Source organism: Phasianus colchicus, chromosome 6 (assembly GCF_987193195.1).
Source record: "Phasianus colchicus chromosome 6, bPhaCol1.hap1.1, whole genome shotgun sequence".
In the NCBI taxonomy this organism is placed as follows: domain Eukaryota; kingdom Metazoa; phylum Chordata; class Aves; order Galliformes; family Phasianidae; genus Phasianus; species Phasianus colchicus.
This window is the reverse complement of record NC_143441.1, coordinates 4325223-4347351: the sequence shown is the minus strand read 5'-3', so window position 1 is coordinate 4347351 and position 22129 is coordinate 4325223. Positions and strand designations below refer to the sequence as shown.

The following is a 22129-nucleotide window of genomic DNA, read 5'->3' as shown; positions in this document are numbered from 1 at the left end:
GAAATGAGGTGGAATGCTACTTCAGAAGAGGTGAGAAAGTGCTCTGGCACTTAGAACAACAGGCTCAGCATAAGAGTCTGCTGGCAGGGAAAGGGGATGCTGTTTCATAGCGGATCTGCAAAACGTGTGTGTGATACACAGCTAAGTAGAAGAATGAAGTAAATCAGAGAAGCGTTGTTCATGTAACAATAACAAGGCCGTTAGCAACTGATCATAATATTGCAGAAAATAGCAAAAGGAAGAACAAAAGTGGAGGTGAGAGGGAAACGTTCTGTGAGGAGAAGTCTGCTTAGAAATATTTTTTAAGTATAGGAACATCGGTGTTAAAAATAATGTGGAAGAAGCAAACAAGTTGGGTCTGTCTGTGCTAGAAACATAACCAGTATACAGTTAAAGTGGTGATGAGAGCCAAGTACTGCTAACATCTGGTTCAAGGATGGGGCAGTAGATTTTGCCTCCTGTATTAAGCATACAACAGCTAAAATGCTAAAAACCAAAATTCATCAGGCAGGTGAGATTGAAAGTTAGCTCACTGACTCCCTTTAAAACTGAATTCCTCAGTAACATCAAAAATACTGGTAATTTTTTTTTTTTTTTTTTCAAAAATCCATCTCTATGGGCAACTTTCAAAATTCTGTTGCAAAAATTGAGTGGAATTCAGCTGCTTTTCACTCACATGGTTCTGCTTCATGTAGTGAGAGCTGTAAAAATGCAGTCTAAGAGTCCATGCAGGGCACCCTGAAGAGTCACAGAATGAAAGGGACATGAGGAAATAATAAGTAAGCACATAGGAAATCAAAAAGGTTTTGGAGTGGAGCAAAGGGACCAATTCAGAGTAAGAAGAAAGAAGAAGAAAATGTTACGGGTGAAACTGCCTTTCAGAAGGCATGAAGGCTCATGTGCCATCATGTTTGAAACAGGTTGAGCAGAGGGGCTTTGGATGCCCCATCCCTGGAGGTTATCGAGGCCAGGTTGGATCTGGGCAGCCTGATCTAGTGGTTGGCAGTCCCACCCACAGCAGGGGGTTCAAACTAGTTGGGCTTTAAGGTCCTCTCCAACTTGAGCCATTCTTTAATTCTATATGATTCTATGCTCTTCTCTACTTCAGTAACAATTTCATCTTTGTTATTGGCTTCCACATAATTAATAAATGTTCCTCATCTAATCAAGGGGAGCTGTGTGGCACTTCAAGAGCTGAAACTTCAGGTTTCACTGTATTTGGGAAAAGTATATGGCAGTCTGTGTCATTTCTGGACTATTAAGTAAAGACTTGCCTCTTTTATATCTGGGGGCTGTTGGAGAGGGTCCAGAGGAGGGCCACAAAGATGATCAGGGGACTGGAGCACCTCGCCTATGAGGACAGGCTGAGGGAGCTGGGCTCGTTCAGCCTGGAGAAAAGAAGGCTGCGGGGTGACCTCATTGCAGCCTTTCAGTACCTAAAGGGAACCTACAAACAGGAGGGGAATCAACTCTTTGGAAGGGTTGATAACTGCAGGACGAGGGGAAATGGTTTTAAGTTGAGGGAGGGAAGATTTAAGTTGGATGTCAGGGGGAAATTCTTTACAGAGAGAGTGGTGAGGTGCTGGAACAGCTGCCCAGAGAGGCTGTGGATGCCCCGTCCCTGGAGGTGTTCAAGTCCAGGTTGGATGGGGCCCTGGGCAGCCTGGTCTAGTATGAAATGGGGAGGTTGGTGGCCCTGCCTGCAGCAGGGGAAATGGAACTTGATGATCCTTGGGATCCCTTCCAACCCTGGCCATTCTGTGATTCTGTGATTCTGTATCAACATGGCCTCTCCATGTCCCCACTCCCCCCTGAGCCACAGGCTTCCTCAGCTAATGTGTGCAGTCAGTGTGACCAAAAAACCTACCTGTGAAATTCCAAGAAGCTGCAGCTGCTGGATAAAGCTTTTCAAGTAAGAAATTGCAATTTGACAACAGCTGGCCACAAATTAGAATTTGCTCAAACAAGTAAAATGAGTTTGTAGTGGCGTATCTCAGCACACTATCATGCTTCTGCTGTACTGTTTAGCTAAATGCCACCCATTAATATTTCAGTGAACAAGGCCAAGTGCTGGGATCTCATAATCAGCCATTTACTGTAATGAAAAGAGTATCACCTACACTGTGCCCAACTCTGGTTTCCATTTACTTTTGTCTGTGCACTTGGCCTCATCGTAGAATATTGCTGCCTAGATTAGGGGCAAACATAATATTTTAAACTGAGGCACTGCAGCACACGTGCAGGATTACATCCACATCATATGGGTGAGAAAATCATTGTGTACATCACTTTCTTTCCTATTTAAAAAAAAAAAAAAAAAAAAAAAAAGCAATTAAAAAAAAAAAGTGCATCTCAAATGGTTATGTCCTTTGAAAGGAAAAAAAAAAACACCACCACCACCACCATCACCACAACAACAACAACAACAACAACAAAGCAGAGAGAGACTAGAATTTACCAATCCTTAATGATAACCTGGAAGATGGCAACAATAGGAAACACACCTGTTTTGCCAGAGTTACCTGAACTCAAAAAGATGTGTTGTGCCATAGAAACAGGTCATTTTTTCTAACTTTTTTAAAGTCCTCTATCCAAGTTTTTATTGTTACCATCTTTATTCCACCTCGAAGTTGAAGATTCAAATTTTGTTGCCACTGGAAATTTTGAATAAAGAATCTTTAACTTAGATTTGGATAAAGAATGCTTTTTCTCTTCAATTCCCTTGGTTTTGCTTCTTTTCTCTTGTTGGAATTTCCCTAATATTGTCTTCATTGAGAGTTAGTAAAACCTGACTCATTTGAGCTAACATTTTGTAAGTGCATTATATTTCTCACACCCTGAAAACCCAGTTCAGTAATAAAATACCAGTTGTTCCCAAAATTGGGCTGCTATAAACTCAAACATTGAGCCAGGTGCCCTGAAGTTTAGAGTTAAATTATTATTGTTAGATTTTGACCCTCTTTTTCTGTTCAACATAATTCTGTGATCCACAACTCTGTTGGCTGAATACTGCACATTTTTAATGCATATTATCTTCCACACATGGTTGGAAAGCTCATGTTCCTGCAGTAACCAGGCCTTGAAATTGCTATTCCAAGTGATGTGGATTATCAGTCAAATATTTTGAAATCAGAACTTTTTGTTGTGAATTGTAATTTATTCTGATCCTTACTGAGAACTAGCTCAGAATGATTTGTTTTAGCAAAACATTTTGAACTTCCTGTCTGTGAGATGCTGTTCATGCAAACAGTTTCACTGAAGTCACCTCATTTACCTGCATAGGGAACTTGGAGAAAAATGCTGTTGTACAGATTTATCTCAGGATTTCTGGTTATTTTAGCTCAGGAGTTATTATAAGTATTTTTAAATGTCATTTTTCTAGCTAGAATCAGCATCCTTTAATCACTGTGCAGCAATGTGTTTAATGGAAATGAATTTAGAAAATCCTCTCATTCTGTCACCAAAGAATTCTAGGTTCTGTTCCTCTGAATGCAGAGGCAGTCCTCATAGGGATAAGCTTTAGATGAGGTTTAATTATTAGTTTAATGTACCTTTGTGAAAAGCACTCAATAAACACAAGAGTGTTGCGTTTATATAGGTGCACAAGTAGATAATTGCACTGAAATTTATGTTTGACACAAAATGATTATATTTGAAGAAGAATTCCTTGGATAACCAACTCCTGGCTTGAAATGGCTTCCCATTTCAGTCCAGCTGAAATTTCACCACTGAGGTGCAATTTAACTTCAATTAATTTAGATATTTAATTGTTTTTAAGGAAATTAGACTGTTTTTATCTGAATCAAGCACATATAGATATCATATTCACAATACATCTATGGATAATTTGGATAATAATATGAATAACTATTAGCATTATTCCAGTAGTACACAGCTTGTAATTATAACAGAATTTTATTTTTTCTCTATTATGTGATTTCAAAACATTGTATCATGTTGGTTGTTTGGTTTTTTTTTTAAGAATTCCTTTTGAGGTTCATGGATTTCACCATTATTCAGTTACATGACTGCGTAGCTCTGGACCTGCTATGATTTAATTACATTTTTGCTCATTCAGACATTTATACTGCATGTATATTTTCAAGTCATTCCCACCGTAACAGCAATTTTCCAACTTCTCTGTGCAAGAAAACGATCTTTAAAATTGTCCTCGCTCTGTAGTACTTAAGAAAGGGAAGAAGTACATGAAGAAGAACCTCAAAGATGAAGGCCAGGCTTGAAGCACAGTTTCATTAATACTGGATGGCAGGAAAGGAGCCAAGTCCCAGATAATGAGGAAGGAGTTGCAATTTTTTTAAAGCTATCTGGTGACAGGGAAAACAAAAATGACATTCAGCTGACGAATGAGGGGAATTTGACCTAGCCTTTTGACCCTTGACAATCAATCTTACCTGCTGCTTCCTAAAGAATTATAGCTGTGCCACTCACATTTGACTCTGGATTTTTACTATTGTTTTCTTCTTTTTTTCTTCCTCCTTTCTTTCTTTCTTTTCTTTTCTTTTCTTTTCTTTTCTTTTCTTTTCTTTTCTTTTCTTTTCTTTTCTTTTCTTTTCTTTTCTTTTCTTTTCTTTTCTTTTCTTTTCTTTTCTTTTCTTTTCTTTTCTTTTCTTTTCTTTTCTTTTCTTTTCTTTTCTTTTCTTTTCTTTTCTTTTCTTTTCTTTTCTTTTCTTTTCTTTTTTTTTTGAACGTGTGGTCCACAAAGAATAAAAGTATTGCATGCAAGACCACACAAAGCAGCAGGTTGTCTTTAAAAAAGAGAGAGAGAAAAAAAAAGAGAGGAAACAGACCATCAGGCCAGGGTGGGGTTAAAGGAAATACAGCAATAAAACAGTTTATACATGCTATTCATAAATGCCTGCCCTATCTTTGAGGCTTCGGAAGGTCACATAAATAAACAGCAGCCTGGCATCCTCCTGCTAAGTGCTCTATCCCTAAAGCAAGGAGCTGTGCAGAGCTCTGCTGCTGGTGTGCAGAGCTCGGGGGACACATGGTGGTAGATACCAAAGAGCACCCTTCATTTGGAAGGGTGATGTTCTGACTGCTCAGAGCAAAACAGCTTGAGGCTGGCCAAAAACTCACAGTGGGTCCCTACTGCCCTCAGTTGGAACATTAAAAAGAATGGAATTTTTCAATATAGGCTACCTTTGGTTAATGTGAAAGCCAACACAGTAAAGGTGAAATACAATCCTATGCAGGGACTTTGACAAAGCCAGAGAGAAATCAGGATTTTCAGAGTTTTCACAGTATTTTGATTGTGTTTTTACTTTTTTATTTCAAGTTCCATTGCTATGTACTCTATTAAGGAGTTCCATACCCTCATTATTAGAAAGAACAGTAAGTCTAAACAGCAGACATCATCTGCATTATCTATGAAGGGTGGCAAAACAATACCAATCACAGCCAGTAGCACAACTGTGAAGAGAATTGAAAGTCAGATCCACAAGACAAAAACCTCCAAAAATAAGAAGGTCAAGGACACATTTTAGTTTCGAAGTTTAATGAACTGACCCAGCTCTCATTACTCTGAAATTCAGAGAGAGGTTTATCAAGCTGTCCTCCTTGGCCATGGTGATTCAAGCATTTTTGCCTTGAGATACTAAAAGTAAGGCTACCCATCTTCATGGTAGTTGTCTATCTTTTTGCTTTTATAGATGAGAGGTCTGGGGGAAAAGAAGGGGTCCTTGAGGGCTCAGTGACTGTGGTTACTATAAACAAAATAGCATCATAGAGGAAATAATGATTGGTCTTTATTTGAAGTTGCATATTGTAAAAAGGTACATCTTTGGTACACGCTTACCTGAGTGAACACTCAAAATGGTAGCAACTGATAGACAAGTATAATGTATTGGGTTTTTTTTACCACTGACGTATTTTTGCCCTGTCATATGTAAGGAAGGAATGACTCATCTTGATTCATCTTGTGCCTTTTTAGATTGGGAAGACAAAGTACAAAAACTAGTGGGACAAATCCCAGGCCTACCTTTCTCTCAGGTATTCATGGCCTAGCTTATGGCCTGGTCCACCCAGCTCATCTGCCTTTGCGTATTTTGCTCTTCAGAAATACACTAAAAGAAGTTCCTGTTTTTCCTATTTTGAGAAGAAACAGAGCTGATGAGTATACAGCCCATGCAGGCTTTGTGCATGGGGAGTATCTCCACAACGCCTCGTCTGACTGCTGTCTCCTCTGCCCTCTGACCCACTCTATATGTTTTCCATGGATGGCACGACTGTATGTTATCTTCATGACTGAATGTTGCCTGCATAAGCTTTATACTGTATGGTTTGTCATGCATGTATACGTGTTTCACCTGTCCAGGAACATCATAAAATCTAGTCAGTTCTTGGTTTATGGCAGTTATTACTTCTTTTGAATCGCTACTCCTGAGGGCCTGTTAATTATTTTGCAAGGGGTTAGGGAAAGGGAAAGAGACGGCTGTTGAACAGGAGAGGAATTTCCATTTGCTATGTATTCTTCTGTAATTTGGGAGGTAATGATCACTGGTGTGGGGAGGAAGGAGGCTCACACAGCAGTTCAGATTTCATAAGTGAAATGAAAGCCAGAGTACAGAGCAGTGCAGTTGTATTTACAGAGGAAGTGAGGTCAGTAGGCTTCAAACTCTTCAGCAAGATGACAGAATTTATGAAGCATTGCGGTGGCAGGATGTGGTTACCTGCAGCCTATTCACGTAACAAGCATGCTGGGGGCCTATTGTTATTGCCCTTGAATTTGTTTTCCGTTCTTCATTTTCTTTTGTCGTCTTCATCTTTCCTTAGCCTTGCATATTGCATTGGAGAAATCATTTTATTACCTGTGTTGGTGAGATTTTCTCATGGATTTTTTTATTATTATTATCATTAACTAGTTTGGTTTAGTTGACTCTATCAGCATTTCTCACATGATGATAGAGGTGTTCACAGTGGTGTGCAATGACCATAAGTATCAGTCTTCTAGGTAGTCTGGGACTGCTTTTCATTCTGAGGAATTCTTTGAACCTGGTGTGAGACAAGTGCCTTAAAATGTGCCTGTGCTGAGAGTTCGTCTTAAAAGACGTCCTTATTACTGAAGATCTCAAAAAGTCTTATGAGCTGCTGGAAATAAAAGCATTACTCGGACATTATCAAAAAGTAGGGGAAAGGAAATAAATGGAAAAGGAAAGGAAATGAATTCAAACCACCTGTATCTCATTAGCACAATGTAGGAGGTTGTGCTATCTGTCTCTGTACCAATCTTCTCCATGTGGAAATAAAACTTTGTCAATCTTTGACCCCTTCGTTGTGGGATGTTAGCACACATTGCTGTACTTCACTAATTTCGCTTCCTGTGGTGAGGAAAGTGAAAGTTTTTTGTCCATCCTTTTTCTTTTATTGAATGAGAAAGTGAGGCAAAGAGATTAACTGCCATGCCCAGTGTTGCACAGGCACGACAGGTTCAGGAATAGAAAACAGATTCCCACATTCTGTTCTTCATCTGTAATATAATCAGTTCTACCTCTGTTTCTGATGTGACTTGTTTTCATATGCAGGATGATGGTTTTTTTCCAATTAGGAAAATCACAGGAAAAGCACAGCATCCAGGTGGGAATAGTATTTTTCAGTACAGCATATTTAATTATTTATAACTACTTTCCTTGTCTGATTGTTTGATTGTTATTTATTTCATTTTTCCAGCAGAAGGCTTGATCATTTGAGCTGCCTGAAATCAAACAGTTGGCAGTGTTTACAAATTATGAAAATGGTTTCTGATTAAAGTTTTCTGTGGGGAGATTAAAGTTTCAAATCAGTACGTAAGCCAAAGGCAATCTTTTGCATCTCACTGCAGATGGAGCTGCTTTGTGGCATGGGCTGTGTATTCATAACCATGCTGGCATAAGGCATATTTTCTCCATGATCCCTTCAGGACCATCTCTTTTGATTGCTCTCATGGCATTGGACAAACCAAGCCCTCTCAACTGAGTGAGATGTGGGTCTGCAAGGCAGATCCAGACAGTAGACACCAGTCAGTATCTGTGAATAAAACCACCTTCAGATACAGCTGAAGGAACTTGCATGAGGACCATGCATGGTTTAAAGGTTTATTTGTTTTGTGGATATACTGTGATCAGATCTTGAAATCATTGCAGCATAAGTTAAATCAGTGATGCTTCTAGTAATATGATCATAAGAAGTTAGAGGTTATTTCACTGTGCAAGTTGATTAAGGGGGATTAGAATTAATTTATTTAAGAATACTTCTGCTTTAAAAAATTAAGATGGAAATAACTTATCTGTACTGGTCCATGGGCCATCTGATTTACAGTCATAAGAGGTCTTATGCTTTTAGCTTCCCCTCTTTATTTCCAAGGGCAAAACACTAAAGCAAGTATTTAGTCTCTTTATGAAATGGAAATCCATGTGTTCCAAAATCCAAATAAATAAAATGGCCAGTAGTACACGCTGCAAACCTGACAGTGAAGTGTGTTGCACTGGAGGATTTCTTAAAAAAAGATTTGCCTTCTCTTACGGGTCTCACCTTCATACATGTTTTGGTTTTTTTTTTTTTTTTTCTCATGCAGTTCTCACCATTTCTAATGACTGAGTAGCTATTGGGGAAAAAAAAAAATAAAAATAAAAATAAAAAATTCCCTAAATATTCTTGAAAAAATAAAGGCAGGAATTTACAATACTCTTTTTGTTCACTGTCACATAAATAAGGCTTTCTTATGGTTATTTCTTTAGTTCCCTTGTCAAAGGCTAAGATTCCTGGACTGCCATCGTTGTTCCATAAGCTATAAAGAAGTAAATGTTTACAGATGGTAGGAAAAAAAGACTGTTGGGGCCATATTCGCTCAAAGTGAGGTCTCTGTACAAGAAGAACAGCAGTTGAGCTACTGGACATGAAAGGCATAGGAACTGCCTTCCCCTGCAGAATATTGAAGGCCCCCTGTAGAGCTGGTATTTCCAGGTAGTTTTTAGACAAACATAAAGCCCCAAAATAGCCTTATTTTAAAGACTGTGGGAGAGTAGGGGTGAAAGGAATGTTTTGGGGATCATGTGATGCTGGACCTGGCTCTGTCTCAAGGATGGAGATGAAAGCATAGCTTGCCCCATGCTCCCTGGTGCTTGGATGGAAAATCAAAGCGAACCATATTAATTTCAGCTTCATTGAAAACACACAGTAGAAAAAGCGTCCGTGGTTGGCAAATGGAAAAGTTTTAAATTGATGATGGAAGAAACATTTATTTCCAAGCTTCTGAACTAGCTATTAAAATCAACAGAGTAAAGACAAAATACCTGGCACTGAAAACGAAAGGAACAGTTTTTGCATCTACTTAGTTAAAACTTGGCAAAACAGACATAAAGCAGTGGTTTCAGATTTCCGTGTGCACTCACTGTGCCGAATTCTGTTCTTAGGTTTGCCATGATAGATAGTTCGTCCCATTTAAGAAGCGTTTATTCCATTAACTTTTTTAATCAGAATTCAATTTGAGCAAAAATTTTGATCTTGAGTCAGCACTGACATGTGTTTCTTTATTTTGTACTGTTGAATGGTCCAGGCTTGTATTTAAATACATTATTTTGGAACAAACTCACCTCCATTTAATTGACATCAAAGTTAGTGTAGTAAAACTGGTAACAGTGTTTGCCCAGCTTTTATGTAGTGTTTTTCATTTGTATTTCTCAGTGGGCTTCCTCAGGAGGATGAAAAATCAACCAATTTCAGAAGGAAAGAGACTCCAGAACAGTAAATTCTCTCCCTTCCTCCTTGGCCAAATATCACGGTGACCAATTTCACATGATGTACATTATCCACATTTTCTCAGTTCTTTACAGTTGAAAGTTAATGTTATGCATTGCTCTGTGAAAAGGTTGTATTTAACAGGAAAATTTAAGAGAAAATGGTAGTTGCTCTGTGGAAAATTCACATAATCTAGTTATATCACTGCCAGTGATATTAATTCTTTATAGAAGAATTAAAAATAGACCTGTTGAGATGCATCCTCTGTTAAATTTTCTATATCTTTAGAGAAAGTTCTGCAGAATTTTATTGTAATTCTAAAAATAATAACATTAACAGCAAGCACACTTGATATTTACAACTGTCTCAGTGCATTAGTAAACATTATTTTTTATTTGCATTAACAACTTGTTAAATCTATTCAAAAGAGCAAGGAACTCAGAGGTGACAAACGAGTAGAATGCTCTGTAGCATCATTCAGGTAAATATATGCAGCTGATGGCACCTGCACCCTTGTTCAAAATGATGTTCCATTACCCTTATCCATTACGTTAAAGCTAAGGCAAATAATGCCTTATGAAGACTAAGTTTAGCTTCCTGTGAGATTCTTTTAGAATTACTGATTGAGAACCAAATTCCACTTTTCTTTCATTTTGTGGACTCGAAAAGCAAGTGTTTCCATTGATAGGGCTAATAAGTTACTACTTAGTGCATGAAAAGGGCAACAGAGTAGTTTTCTAACTGAGTATGTGGACACAAACTGAATGATTTTTGAGTAGATTTTTGGCCAATTGTCCAAAAACCTTTGGTTTTTGTTCCCTTTCTATAACTGGCAAATACGTAAGTAAATGCATTACTTAAGTGAAAGTTATTTTGTTAATTGTTGTGTATCTCTTTTGAATTAAAAACAACTTGTAAAATGCAGTTTGTTAAGTAAAGTTCAAGTCATTCAAGGGCCTGCTGTTCAATTCTCTGCAGTGTACAAAAATGTCTGAAATATCCAACAGCTTCTGGGTTCCTGATGTGCTTTAGAAAGGGTTGAAGTGCATCGTGCATTGAGTGGCAGAACAGTGCTGCTCTTTGCTGGACTCTCCAGCCCTCCTGGCTCAGCCATGGGTGGAGCTTCATCCTAACACAAAAGTGTCACTGGTTTCATGGCCAGTGAATGAAGAATGACCATAAAATCTTCCACCTAATTCTCGCATACCAATTTTCTACTAATGAAAAGTTGATCTATGTGATCGGTGAATAGCTCAGTTGCTTCCTTCAATGGGGAACAGGAAATTTAGGTAGGTGGAACCATATGAGCACTCAGAGAGCAGCTCATTTGCTGTTGCTTTGAGGAGGTGATAGAAGCCAAGCTCAGCAGAGCCAGGATCAGCACCTGAAGCTGCACCATGTTTGGCTGATGAGCCATGAGGGCTGGGGGGAAAACTGGTATTCAGCCTCTCTCATTTTTCTGCATATTAACAACGAGCAGTTGGGCCATCTATTGCAGACAACCCAAAGCAGAGTCCAGAACCACTCATCACCTACGTCTAAATTTGTTTTTAGTCTCCCTGCAAGTAAAATAAATAGACTAGGAGAGATATAGGTAGATTGTTTCAATTGAGCTGTAATTAGTTCAAAGCTTACAAAAAGAAAACAGCTACTTGTCTTGTGGCATGTTTTGAAAGACACACAAGTAAATAGAGCCATTCTTATCCATGTGTGAAAAATAATAAAAATCATGAAAGATTCTTAAGAACAGTGCAATAGAACTCCTGTGAGCCAACAGCAGGCAGGCATAGTGCACACTATTTAGTGGCACATGCCTTCGTGAATGGTTTGTGGTGTGACTGATCACCAAATTAGTTTGCTTCCCAGCTCTCCTACAGTTTCTCTTACGGAATAAGTTGCTTCGTCTCTCTGTGCATTGATTCCTCATCTGAAAAAAAGAACACCTCCATCTTCTGCTTACATATTGAGGTTACAGCACCTGGCACAGCATCTCCTCACCAACCCTGTGACCCGTGCTTAAGATTGTTTCTGCACCACAGCTATTAAGTAATATTTGGTGTCACTTAAAGAAAGTTTTTAACTCAGTTTTTATTCTTCAGTGACTGATGAAGTGTACCGTGTTCAACATGGTACTGTGCATGTGTTCCCACTGGTTGAGAGTGGCCTTCACTCCCTGGAAGTTCAGTAGAGACTGAGAGTGTTGTAGCCCTTACAAGTTCTTTGTCCTATTCTGCACTTTTTTCACCTTGTTGCCTCTATTTTTAATTTTTCCAAAAACAGGGGAAGTACTGGGCTATAATGAGTACCACAGGGCCACTGCTGACAAGATTAAAGCCTTCAGTCACTGCTCCAGATGAGCATTTGCACAGCCCCGCAGCAAGGCAGGATGCCTTTTTTTGCTTGGCTCTCATACTTGTATTTGGTCATTTTATTGATTGTAAAGGAAGGGAACTAGTTTGGGCTGTGTTTTCTCCCTTTCTCCTGAAAATGTACACACTGCTCTTTTCTGAGTCAACCCATGGCCTCTTCTCTCTGCCATTCAGCTGACTTCTGTAGTAAGCTGGAGTTTGCATGCTGGGAACAGAATTTGCAGCTGCTTGAAGAATTGGATTGCTTATACAAAATTGAGTTGTATTGAGTATTCCCACTTTCAGATTGGACTGACAGTGGAAAATGATAGAAAGACAGAGCTTGACAGATGAAGGAACCTGTCATATCAAGCCACATGATGGACACAGAACCCTCTGCTCCTTCCCTCAGATGAGGTCAGGGGAAAGTGATATTTTCCTTGTTATTGTAAGGATACTTTCACCATCTCAGCATCAAGGCCTCCTTTTAAACCACAAGCACTTTGAGTCACTATTTGATTGTGTTGCTTAAAAACACAAAGCAAAACAACACAAACAAGCAAACAAAAGCCTCATACACAAAACTCTCATTGAGTTCCACTTACGGTAACTTCAGTTTTAGTTAAGGAAACATGGCTCACTTTACAGACTCTTTGAAGATACTTCTAATGATTTCTGATCTTCAAAGCACCAGAGCTGCGTTTACACCTGGATAAATATTTCTTTGTCAGAAGAGCCATTTGCCATAAACAATTATAGAACAAGCACTTGCAGATCTATTACCAGAAGGAATGCAGAATCATCCTTTGAAGGCATCAGGCAGTTCAACAAGTTCCACTTGACAAGACGGTGCCCTCAAGCCCCAGAACAGCTTGCCAACATGAATGGCAGGTACCCAATGGGCTGGGGACTCTGAAGTGCAGGACAGGATTCTGCACAATCTTTTCCTGGGGGCACGTGTCACTGCACTGCTTTTGCTACAAGCAGTGCTGGCCAGGACACATTAACCAGCTGATCTGCTTAGGTGCCATGGAATGTATGGTTTCCATCAATGTTAAAACATTTTAAACAGACAAGAAGAAAGAAAAGAAGAAAATGCAATTCCTGTTATCAAAGGTTGTACGTGCACAGAGTGCCAGCAAGTTTTGGATATCCATTATGAGTCATGGTCATTGTTCTCTGACTCAGCACTGTTGTTTCAAACTTAATTTCTTTGTCATTCATCTGTTCCCTGTCACAGCCCTCTGGTTGTGAAATTTTACATTGAACTGTACTGGCCTTTAGATGATAATTTTTCCTCTGTCAATTAGTTTCTTTCAAAGGAGTCCCACGCATTTTTCCCCAAGAAACGGGAAGTTATTCATTCATTCTGGTCTATGGGAACATTATTGTGTGTTCAGTAGGGTCTGGAGATCCAATCTGTAGGAATAATGTAACACTCAGTTTGATTTTCCATCTGTACGCTATTCTGTTCTTAGGCAACCTGGGACAAGTTCTGCTCTCTGGAGGTAAAAAAAATGCTTTTATCTGGCATAAGGACTTGATGCTAAGACTCTTGCTCTTTGAGTTCTGAGGGCTGTGTTTTTACAAATAATAATAATGATGATGATGATAAATAAATAAATAAATAAATAAAAGTGAGAGATTTCCATCTAGATATTACTTGAATGCCTTTGGCATTCAGACACTTACATTACCCTCAGACAATGCTATGGTGGGTTCTTAATTGTCCGTCTTCATATGAAAGTCCCAAGATGATTCTCTGATTGGTCCCCTGTGTCTTGATGATACTCTGACTCCAGTTAATGTTTAAGCCATCTGTACAGCATGGGGCCCAAGGTCCCATTTGAGCTGAGGAAGCAAATGGCTTATTAAAGTCTAATTTCTCCATCTTGTTCTTGCCTTTGGGCATTTTAAATAGGTTAACACAATTTTTACAGCACACTCAGGGAATTTTACTCACATAGTATTGTGATAAACTAGAGGTAAATTGCCCCTAGATTATCGCAAAATGGGAAGTATTCCAAATATTCTTGCCCTGGTGCTTAATCAAGCTCTCTACCTAGAACAAAAGCTTATTCTTTTTCTTCTTCAGATTTTAGGGGATTATTGTACATTTTAGAGTTTGGTGGATAAAAAAAAAAAAAGAAAAAGTCAGATTTATTTAACACAGTGAATCATTTTTCAGGGAAGATCCAGTATTCATCAAAATGTGGAGACACCACACCTGATAAATTATGATGCTTTGCTTCTTAATACTTCCTTTTTATTGCTTATGTTCCTTAAAGTGAATTTAGTGCTTGTGAAGGATGCTGGATATGAGAAGAGCAGAGAGTAAAGCTCTCTGTTTATCTGCAGATTGGTGCAGAAGAGCACTGGCAATGCAAGTTTCTCCCCATAACCCCATATGGGTTCTGCATTTGTAATGCTGAGGAATCACCTTTAGGAAGGAGAAGATGCTGTGGTGTCCTTACTCTTCCTATCCTCAGCCTCTCAGCTGAAAATGCAAATAAAGGTGTCGATTGATGCCACCTAAGGCCATAGTCTTTACAATCTTCCTAATAGGTATTGGGAGACCATCAATTTGTTAGCTTGACTGTGTGGCAGACTGTTTCCAAAGCAGGCTTTTTGTGGCTATCTGTGTAAGAATACATCTTCTATACTTCTGATGTATCTAATACATCTTCTGTAAGTTAGAAAACACTCAAAAGCACTGTTAAAGTGCAATGACTTTTGTTCCTTTTGACCTAGACTAGATTTGAACCAGTGATTCAGAAATAATGTGCTCTGTATCCCATTACTAATCTCTTCAGCCACAAGTCCAACTCTTCCTTTTTTTTTTTCTTTTTTCTTTTTTTTTTTTTTAACAAAGAAGATGCTAAATTGTTTAAAGCAGCTCACATTTTGCACTTAAAAGAATATTCAAGCATATGCAGAAACCACGTTGGGTATTTGGCTAAATTATTACCCTTATTACCCGAGAGGGAGAGAGTGTAGACACAGACTTGCATGAGGCTGTTCAGCGTGTGCATTCAATCTTCAGAAATCTGTTTCAAAGAAAGACACGTACCTCATTAGAAGAGAAACAACAGGGTGGAAAAGAAAAGCAGGCCGTGTCAGTTCAAACACAGGCCCAGATTCTTAAGTTAGTTTAGTTTGAGGCAATGCAAATCCATTCTCCATTACTGGGGAAGTGGAAAAGGCATTAGGCTCTTGAAATGGCAAGAGCCAAATTCTGTGCTCAAATAGGAGAAGTTTTAATGTATGTTTTTCTCCTTTTTAGTCCACTGTGCATTATATCAAGGCACTGAAGAACATCTATGCAATTATGTAAATAGGAAGATAGAGGATAGAATAACACAATCCTTTGTAGGCTAAAATTGCTGCTTATTCCTCCTATCCCCTCTTCTTCTTTACACAAAAACAAACTCAAAACATTAATAAAATAAATCAGACATTATGTGAAGCTTATCCACAAGAGCAGATTCTAGATACAAATTGAATCTCTGAGCATTAATTTGATATTCTGCCAACCATTGTCTAAGTCTTTAGAATCTCGGTCTATATTATGAATGAGATGTGAAAAAAGAGTTATAATTTTTACATTGATTTCATTATGTAAACATTTGTGGGCTTACTTACGTTCCTTCCTTTTTTTTCTGAAATGTGATTAAAGTTTGAAATGCATTTTTAAATTTAAAATATAACCAGAGCCATTCCCATTCTTACACAATAGTATATTAGCCAGAGGCAGTAGGCAGTTAGTACTACTTTCAGTGAATATAACCAGGATTGGGATTTGAAGGCAGAGCCTTTTCAGGTTTCCTGCTAAGCAAATTATTCGATTGTTATCCCTGTCATGGATCAGAATGTTTCACAAAGTGACACTGCTGCTTCGAGTACAGTTGCATTAGAGTTGACTTTTTCCCATTGCACCATTCTGCTTGACAGATGTTTGTTTTAGCTTCATTATAGCTTCTTGTGTAGGTAATAGAAGAGCAGAAGATACAAGATCACAGAAAGAACATATTTTGTGCAAATATTGTAAATGCATAGCAGCGTTGTACTTACTGGGCTCTCAAAAGGAATTCAAAGAGTATGCTCTCTGGACCATAATGTTCTCTAAGTCCTTAAAGTAGTCTAAAGTCCATGACAAGTACTGAGGTCGGTGACCTGGGAGATCAGAAATTTTATTTTTAGAGACTCTCAACCATCCATTTGTACACCTTAACTTCGTATCTCTTACTCTACTGTTAACGCTTCGATATCATGGTTAAGCATAATCTGCTTAAAGTAGGATCATAAAATGTAGGATGATCCCTTTGGGAAGTCTGCTGTGGCACTGCAGAAATTAAAACCAAGAAATTACAGTGAAAATTTAAGTTTGAAAACTCCTCATGGCATTGTTTCCACATAAGAAGTTCTTCTTAGCAGCTTATCAGATATTTCCAGATATTTGGTCAACGTGTACTTTTATTGTACTTTTATTAAGGAAAGTTGTATTACCACTCAGCTTTTGTGGATTGTCTTTTTTTTTTTTTTAATCTTGTATGCATTTTTAGTTAATTATCTCTCTTTTAAAGTAGTACGTTTTATGTTACTTTTTAACCATAGAAAATACTTCTTGTTTGGGTTTTTCTGTTTGCGTGTGTGTTTTTTCATCCTTTTTTCTTTTTTTTTTTAATCTTGAATGCAATTCAAGAAAGAAAGTGTGCACTTGTCACTTAAAGATGTCAAAGTTTTACCCAGCTGTTAGCCAGTAAATCATAAGAAGATTCCTGAGTGGTAGGTAGGCAGTGCATGTTATCTTTTATACATGCAGACATAGCACTGTTGTACCACCTGAAATTCCATCAGTCTCTAAGCTCTGCAGAAGTGACAAATGCTAGACAGGTATACGATTTATAATGGATGAGGTATGCAAGCAAGCTCTGGGAGCTGGATTGGATTTGATTACAAACAATAATGTGACACAACCTCTGCAGTGGATGGTATATACATTGTGAGAGGCAGTGCAATCAGGCAGCACGAACACTGGAGCGTAGGCAGGATCCAGAGCCCTAAATTCCCTCTTACAGTGCGCTAACGGTGTGGCTTTGGGAAAGCTTTGTCTGATCTAACAGTTCTCCCTATCTGTTTGTTTAGCTACAGAATGTTAAACAATCACGCCTCACTAAGCCACTTCAGTGCATGTCTTCAAAGAGGTTTTCTAAAGGAATTATATGAAAATAAAACAGTTTATGTGAATAATTTTATGCAGTTGCTGGAAATGAACTTGAAAATTTCTCCATGGAGAAACTTTTCTCCATCAACACAATTTCCCTCAAGGGACCACCTTCCACACCAGCAAGAATGAGTGCACTTCCAGCACAAAAAGTGCATGGTAGAGACATTGATATTCCTTCAATGGCCAACATTAAAGTATTCAGCAGCATCAAATCCAAATCTACCTCTAGATAAGGAATGAAGAAAATCTCCACATTGTGTCGTCATCTGTGAGTTCTGGACATGCCCACAGAATTTAAAACTTTCAAAGTCAGCTTCATACCCTCTTCATTCATTGGATGTGTGTGAGTGATTGCATCTGCTCACATTTTAATGCACAGAAGTATATTGGCAGTGGCTGTTTGGCACCAGCTACATTAGCAGTTCAGTAGGACCTGAACATGTAAAGGTTTGGATAGACAAGGGGTGTTGAGGTGTTTTTCTTTCTCCTTTTTTTCTACCTGGATTATGTCCCTTGTTGTTTGGGTTGGCAGAAGAAAGAACATGAAGATCAAAATGTACATTAAACAGAGTACTGACCTTGTCAAGAATGGCAATTCAATAAGGATTTAATTTTTAAGAAAATAGTTCAACAGCTGACCAAGGCATGACTTGTTAATGAAACCAAAGCCTATTGTCAGCATAACCATTCCGTCAAGTAAATCCTAGCATGTCACAGCAATATGTATAAGCAATTATATATATAAGCAATTTAAGGAGATTCATACACTCAGTAAAACTGCATTTCACAAAGTGTGGGTCCTATGGTAAACATATAGACCATTACGTTCCTGTCTATGGTTTAGACTCCACAACTTTTCATTTGCAAGGCAACCAATAGCCCTGCTTAGAAATATTAAAATGAACTCTGAAAAAAAATTGTATGCTCAGTGGGAAACGTCAATACTATTATTTATTATTACTTTCCTGATTCCTGTGAGGCATATGAAAATATATAAAAGAATAAACTTATAGTTTATCTTAACCACTTCTTCATTTGGTTTAATTTTTCAAGAAACTTCATTTCTTGTATACTTCGGGCTCCTTGCATGTCACCGTTTTACAAAATCCAGGCAATGATGCATTTCCTGTTATCATTGTGTCAACGGATATTTGTTGTACACTCTCAGTTCAATCACAAGACCCATGATAAAAATTTAACACAGTCCTGTTTTTGCAGTTTTATGTTATCAAAGTACAATGATCCCTCCATCTTCTCTTCCTTCATGTTATGTTAGATTGATACTTTTAGCATTACTTTAACTGCCATATTTTTCAAATTCTAGGTGAAAGGCATACTTGAGAAGGAAGATATGTTCTATATTCCAAAAATATTTCTGTAGATGTCTTCCTCTGCACCTTGAATGCTTTTTCCTGTCCCCTGTTACATAACTCAATGCACTATGTGCAATGTAGGGCATTCTTAAAAATCCATTTTTCCAAGCCAAGGCCTATAAGAGTGCCATATTGTAGAAAAGTGGTTGAGGACTATTGCAGCACAAAAAAATAAATTAAAAAATCACTATGTCTTAATTTGCTATAAAGAAATCTCATTCTTCCCAGTTGTGCACATTTGATATAAAATGACCCTCCGTTCCTCTCTGCATGCCACATATATTACAAACTACACCACTCATTGCATTCATTTCTCCATGGAAGCAGTAAGAACATTTGTATTTGAAGACTTTGTTCTTGGTTTGTCCAGACAGATAAGCTACCACAGGTGAGGAAGCAGCCTGCACAAGCTAAAGAGCTGGTTCTAATCAGATTTTTTCTCATGAGAATTGGAGCAGTTCTTCTCCCCCTGTATACACACCTACGGATGGAATATGTGAACAGTATTCTTTGCCATCCTAGGTGCTTCACGGTATGGTTAATATTTGTCTGTGCAGTTGCTTTATGGTACGCACACCTCCCTTCTTTGTTCTCATATGCCTTAGATTATACTTTTACTTTCTACCCCTTTGACTTTTGGTTCTGAATTCTCCTGGAGGAATTAATGGAGTGTACATTTTCTGCAGGTCGATTTCTTTTGCATGGGCTATCACATGTGTTTTAAAGTTAATGGTCACTCTGTTTTATGTTGAGAAGCCAAACGCTATGAGTAACTTTAATGATTGGAATATATTGGTCTTACCATTCCTCCTCCTTCCTTTTATTTAGGTCATTTGTTGAAGTCACATCTATGACAGTAATTTTTGCAAAGGCTTATTTGTAGTATGAATCTTACCTTTGATGAAACTAAATTTAGATCAGCTGTGAATGTAGGAAGGGGTGACCAACAGCTCTTCTTGCCAAGTCTTTTAGTCTGCCTTCATGCAGCCTTTTCTGGCTTACCCATTCTGCCTAAATTTTCTCATTTTCCTTTTCCCTTCCCTTTTTAATTGTTTCTTTTCTTCTTTTTTTTTTTTTTTCCCTCCTCCTTTTCTTATGCCAATTTATGGTTCATTGATTTCATAAGCAATACCAAGACTTCAGGTTCATCCCTGGGGTATAAACATCTGGGAAGCTGAAACAAGTATTTCAACACAAAAAGAAGTAGGAATAACTTAGCTTTATCTGCCAAAACACTATTTTTGTCCATGACATCTGAATCTCATTATAGAAACAACAGATCTGATTCACACCCAGTTTACTTTGGCTTCTGATGATGGAACTTAGCATACAGAATGGTGTTGGGAATGCAGTACAGAGGGTAAAGTAGTGCGCTGACCTTACAAGCTGTTCAACTTGGTATCTGCTACAGCCCCAGAGCTGTGTAATGCCAGAGTCCCAGGTGACTTATTCAGGGAGTAATCTGAGAAAGCACCAGGTTCCTGAGGTATTCTGGCTGCTGCTTTAAATGTGCTCTTCCTTAGTGATGTCCCTGTGGCAAACCTCTTGAGTTTAATCAATGCCTCAGTCAATTAGGGAGATAAAGTTTGAACCTTTGTGCCAAAAGACTGATGAGAGCTACTGGCTTCCAAGGCTCACATTTCATAGAATCATGGAGTACTTTGGGTTGGAAGGGACCTTTGAGATCATCTACTTCCAACCCCCTGGTATAGGCAGGAATACCTCCCTCTAGGTCGTGTTGCTCTGAGCTCCATCCAGCCTGGCCTTGAATGCTTCTGGGGAAGGGGAATTCACAACTTTGCTTGGAAAACTGTTCCATTTTCTCATAGTATTTCTTCCTAGTATCTACTCAAAATCTACCCTCTTCCAGTTTAAATCCATTTCCCCTCATCCTGTCACTATCTGCCCTTATAAAAAGTCCTTCCCCAGCTTTCCTGTAGGCCTCCTTTGGGTACTGGAAGGACACTTTGGAGCACATGCCAGCACACCATGACAGACTTTTGCTACCAGAAGTAAGCAAGCAGTGCAAGTTTTCAAAATGCTTATGATGTTTCACCAGGAGAAATTTATGGCTTTTAGCTGTGAATTATAAGGAGCAGCTGTAATTTCAGAGGCATGCATTTTATTGAGTATTTTTTCTACCTATGTACTGTACCAAAAAATTCACTGTTGAACATTCTATTTTTTGACACCTGTTGTATATAGATGTTACAAAGCTCTTTTCAGAGCATTCCTTATTTTACAACTATGGCTTTATCCTGCTCTATGTAACAGCACCAGTTTGTGTTATGAGTGCTTGCCACAATATGTACAGTGTTATCCTCAGACTCTTCTTTGGGCAGGGAAAGTTCCCATTGGCTTCAGTTATAAACTTGTCTGAGCCAAGACTGCCAGTCAGCTCAGAGGCCTGTGCAGTATACAGAGCTGTAGCCCCACTGCAGGTTAGCTTTCATTGTCCTCACAGAAGCCCATCTCTTAGCATGGAAGCACAGCATTTATTGATGGGAACATGTTAATTAATTTGTTGCCACAACCTGAAGTCTGACACCAGCTGACCTTACTGGGCAATATGCCCCACAATATATTAGAACCAGAACTTAATCCGGGATATCTTTGACATGACAGGTAATGCTGAAACCTACGTAACTCTTTCCTCTCTCTTCTATTCACAGCTACCTCATCCCTGAACTCCCAGCTTCAACAGCTTCAGCATCTTCAGCAGCTCCAGCATCAACAGCAGCAGCAGCAGCAGCAGCAAGGACAGCAGCAGCAGCAGCAGCAAAGCCAGCAGCAGCAGCAGCAAACTCAGCAGTCACAGACTCCACAGCCACCCCAGCAGACCCAGCAGCCACAGCCACAGCCATCAGCACCTCCACAGCAGAACCAAACACAGCCCCAGAGCCAGAGTCAGCAGCCTTCAGTCCCACAGTCCTCCAGTTCCCCTCAGAAACCAAGCCAGTCACCAGGGCATGGCCTTCCATCTCCTCTTACTTCACCAAATCCATTGCAGGTAAGGCGTGGAGTACAAATCTCTAATGATTTAGTAAAAGGAAGTGCATACTCCCTTTGAAGGTAGAAATCAAATGAACTTCTGGCCATACAAAATAAATTCTACCTCACAGTAGTTAATCTTTATAGGCCAGCAGCTTAGAACAAGACAAAAGGTAAGTCAGAAAAGCATAATTAATGATGGTCCTAGCCTGTTTCTTTCTGAAGAGTAAACGTCTTTTGTTCTTAAAGCCCATACCACAAAACCCACAGAAAACTATCTTGTTTTTTTTTCCATAGACCTTTACAAACAGCATTTTCCCAGCAGTCACACCTCATGATAACTTATGAGAGCAGCAAAGTTTACTGCTCATTAGCAGGTGGTCCTGACTGTCCCTAAAAGAAGTAGAGCTTCCACTAGTGTATGTGTGCAAGAGATGGATGGATGGAATACAGTT

General features: G+C 38.8%; 1 protein-coding gene across 6 annotated transcripts in view; it reads left to right on the top strand.

Moving 5' to 3' along the window:
* Positions 1-22129, top strand: part of POU6F2 (POU class 6 homeobox 2) — a 338317-nt gene that overhangs the window by 222441 nt on the left and 93747 nt on the right. For all 6 annotated transcript variants that reach the window (XM_090142231.1, XM_031599404.2, XM_090142232.1 and 3 more), the window contains one exon: positions 21356-21693. In XM_090142231.1, coding sequence (XP_089998357.1) covers positions 21356-21693 — 338 coding nt within the window. The remainder of the gene's footprint in view (positions 1-21355; positions 21694-22129) is intronic.